The sequence below is a fragment of the Tyto alba genome, unplaced genomic scaffold (assembly GCF_018691265.1).
Source record: "Tyto alba isolate M040663 unplaced genomic scaffold, T.alba_DEE_v4.0 Super-Scaffold_36, whole genome shotgun sequence".
Taxonomy (NCBI): domain Eukaryota; kingdom Metazoa; phylum Chordata; class Aves; order Strigiformes; family Tytonidae; genus Tyto; species Tyto alba.
In genome coordinates, this window is record NW_024881311.1 from 178,497 (window position 1) to 182,229 (window position 3,733).

General features: G+C 45.9%; 1 protein-coding gene across 1 annotated transcript; it reads left to right on the plus strand.

The window, feature by feature from the left end:
• Positions 1-1,340: 1,340 nt before the first annotated feature.
• LOC122154285 (olfactory receptor 49-like) lies at positions 1,341-2,369 on the plus strand. Its single transcript, XM_042801629.1, has one exon. The coding sequence runs from the start codon at positions 1,341-1,343 to the stop codon at positions 2,286-2,288; it is 948 nt and encodes a 315-aa protein (XP_042657563.1). The 3' UTR covers positions 2,289-2,369.
• Positions 2,370-3,733: the final 1,364 nt, after the last annotated feature.

Genomic DNA, 3,733 nt, shown 5'->3' on the forward strand with positions numbered 1-3,733 from the left:
ACAATCCAGGCATTTGAGATGTAAGATCAGCCTGAGTCCCGGGTTAAAATGTCAATGCAAACAGGGAGCACTGCCCTATACTGAACTTTCCATTTTACTCCTTGTGCAAGTGCTAGGCATTCTGCCCTGGGACAGAATCTGAGGGGAGAACACAGTCTGTGAAGAAGCTTTGTTTCATTGCTTCAAACCCACCATCTGTTCCCCTCCCTCTCCTCCACATTCATTTTGAATCATTCACTTTCTGGAGTCACCTGCTCTGCTCCTTTCTATGTCCAAAAACAAAAGTAAAGATGAAGGGAAAAATGTCAGTCTTTATTGCGTGTATTTTTCTTGTGCTTCCTTCTGCTAGATGAGCATTTCCATTTTAAAAAAACAGTAACTTAATAAACCAGAGATTTGAGACTGGAATAATGAGTTTCATCTAATTACCTCCAGGTGCCTGTGAGAACTTGTTTTCCCAAGGCTCCCTCTGTAGTCAGTGGAGACAAGAGGAAACACTAGAGGCTGGGTCCTCCCAACCTATAACTGGCATGCGAAAGAAAGGTTACAAATCTCTTCCAGATACTCTTCTCTTGCTCTGCATTTAGGTCAGCACATCTGATAGTAACATCAATGAGCAACTGCTTGGAAACAAGGGCATTTCAGTGCAGGCAGATGTCAGACAAGACTGTGTGACAGACTGTGTGGAACCGTAATAAATTTCAGTCATTGCTGAGAGCACTAAAGAAGACGAGTGATACTTGGTCCCTACTCCACCCCCTCCCCCTTTGCTGAGGAAACAGAGAGCAATAAGTTGTGGAAGAAAGCATGGAATTACAAAAGAGATACTTGATATTACTTATTTTGGAATCAAGAGATTCTCAGGGATTCCTAGTCCAAAAAGGCAAGTGTTGAAAAGTAGAAAGCATAGCTTTCAGCATACGGATTTGATGTGGTTTGATTTGATGGTCTAGCATTCGTGCAATAGAAGAAATGAGTCTGGCACGTAGGTGTGAGAGAGGTGTGCAACAGGTCTGAGTGAATTTGGTATTTCCCATGAATAGGGTGAAACAGCTAACAGCCTCTTGAAAACCTTCTGTTCTGGAGAAAGGATCCTTTGTGAGTGTTTGAAAAAGGCAGAAAGAAGCCAGCAGATTCTCTGAGGACTAAATGAAATGTAAAACATACAAATCAGGGTGTGAGAAATGCTCGAAGGACTCTCTCTGCCTGTATTATGGAGGAAGACTGCTAGAAAGGAAAGAAGCAGAAAAGGAAGGATAGAACTTTTCACCCAGACTGTGACATTACTACACATGTTTGTTGCTGTGCTCCAGTCTCAACAGGATGAACTGAAATTCCACATGGGACCAGAAAATGAAACTGCGGTTACTGAGTTCACCCTAGAGGGTTTCTCGGAGCTTGATCGACGACTACAGCTATTTCTCTCTCTGGTCCTTCTGCTCATCTACCTGACAACAGTGATGGGGAACACAACCATCATTTTCCTCGTGTGTGTGGATCACCGCCTGCAAACTCCCATGTACTTTTTCATCAGCAATCTGTCCTTCCTGGAAATCTGGTTTACATCCTCCACAAGCATCAAATTGTTTCTGATCCTGGGTTCTGGTAGGAGAACCATCTCTCTAAGCAGCTGCTTTGCCCAATCCTATTTCTATTTTGCCCTGGGCTGTACAGAATTTGTTCTACTTGTTGTTATGTCCTTTGACCGCTATGTTGCTGTCTGCCAGCCTTTGCGTTATGCTGCCATCATGAAGCCTCAGCTCTGCATCCAGCTGGTTGTTGCTGCTTGGGTCATGGGCATCACGCTCCTGAGTTACCGTCTGGTCCTTCTCTACCAGCTGACTTTCTGTGGCTCAAACAAGATCTACCATTTTTTTTGTGACAACTCTCCCTTATTCAAACTGTCCTGCTCTGACACCAGCCTGCTTTGGAAAATAGACTCTGGTTTAGTATCATTTGTCATACTGGCTTCCTTATGCTTAACTCTGGCATTTTACACAGGCATTCTCCTCTGTATTCTACACCTTCCAGCAGCCTTGGGGAAGAAAAAAGCTTTTACTACGTGTTCTTCCCATCTCACCTCCTTGGCTATTGCATATGGGAGCTGCATTGCTCTCTATGTGCATCATTCGGAAGATGTTTCCTTGGAGACAAACAGAACTGTAGCTTTGCTGAACACTGTCCTGTACCCATTCTTAAATCCCTTCATCTACAGTCTGAGAAACAAGACTGTGATAGCAGCCCTGAGTGAAGCCATTGGCCGTGCAACACTGCAGATTTTCCCCTAATCATGATGCATTTCTGGACAGCAATTCCAATGATCTGCTATCATATGTTAAGTAATACCAGTGCAGATGTATGCCACCTCCAAAGACAGATGCCTCTGGAGATTTCTCTTCTTCTTGGATTGTGTGAGGTTAAATGATAAGAAGCTCATCTGCACACACCAAGGAAGCACTAACCATGGCAGGAGGGGTAACTCAGTGAATATCCTGCCCCAGCTGCTCCCAGGCCCATCACAGCACAGCCAGCAGCTCATCAGGAACCCATCTCCACAACCCAAGAAGAGCACAGAGGCACAGTGGCAGGTGGGAAAACAATTTACAAGCTCCTGAGCAATGAACATCTTGTCCCAGCTCCTTACAGAGCTGCTGTAATAGAGTTAATATTCCTTTTCAGGGACTAGATGAGTGCTGTGTTTTGGATTTAGCTTTGGGTTTGGTTTGAGAAGAATGCTGATAGCACACCGATGTTTCAGCTGCTACCGAGACTTCAAGGACTCTCTGACTCCTCAAGTTCTGCCCGTGCACAAGGGCACAGGGAGCAGGGAGGGAGAACGGAAAGAGCACCAGACCCTAACTGGCGAATGAAATATTCCATATCATGGAACGTCATGCTCACTATATAGAGGAGGGGTGGTTGGGAAGGAGCTGTATCGCTTCTGGGTTTGTGGTTGTGGGACCTTGGTGTCTCAGGGTCGCTAGCCAGCAACGGGCTGGATACTGGTTAGCGGGTGGTGAGAAACTACGTTGTGCATTGCCTGTTTATATGTTTATTTTTTTTTCTATCATCATCATTGTTCTCGTTTTATTGCCATTATTAAACTTCTCCTGTCTCAGCCTGTGAGTCTCTCTTTACCCATCTAATTCCCTCCCCCATTCCCAGGTTAGGAGGGGTAAGGGAGTTTGACCAGCTGCGGAGGTTGGTTGCAGACCAGGCTCAAACCAGGACAGCTTCCCTGGGAGAGCCATCAGCCTTGTTGTCCAGGTGTGAAACCCATCAAGGTGAGCCACTGAGAGCAGCTCTCTGGATCACCATTTGGACTAAGGGGATTGTTGCCTAGGGGTGGAGGACACATTATAGGATGCGGGGCACGAGCATTTTTGGACTGCTCAGGACCTATTATGAGCTCTTTAGTGGACGACCCTGACCAGTGTGTTCCATTCTATCTTCTCATTAAACTTATTTTCTAACACCTTCCTGTGTGAGGGAATCTCTCTTCTGAGTGAATGTGTGAGCATGGGGGTGTGTGCAGCAACTGGAGGTCAGATAGCCCACATCATTAGTGCCACCAACTGAGCAGCTGGAGTGAGTGAACTTAAAAGTCTGTGTGTGTGTGTGACTAGGGTGGTCTATACCATCATCTGGAATGGGGGTGCTGCTTTGAGGGCTTGTATGTCCAGATGCCTGCAACTGGAAAGGCTGGTATCCAGGGGCAGCTATTGACGACACA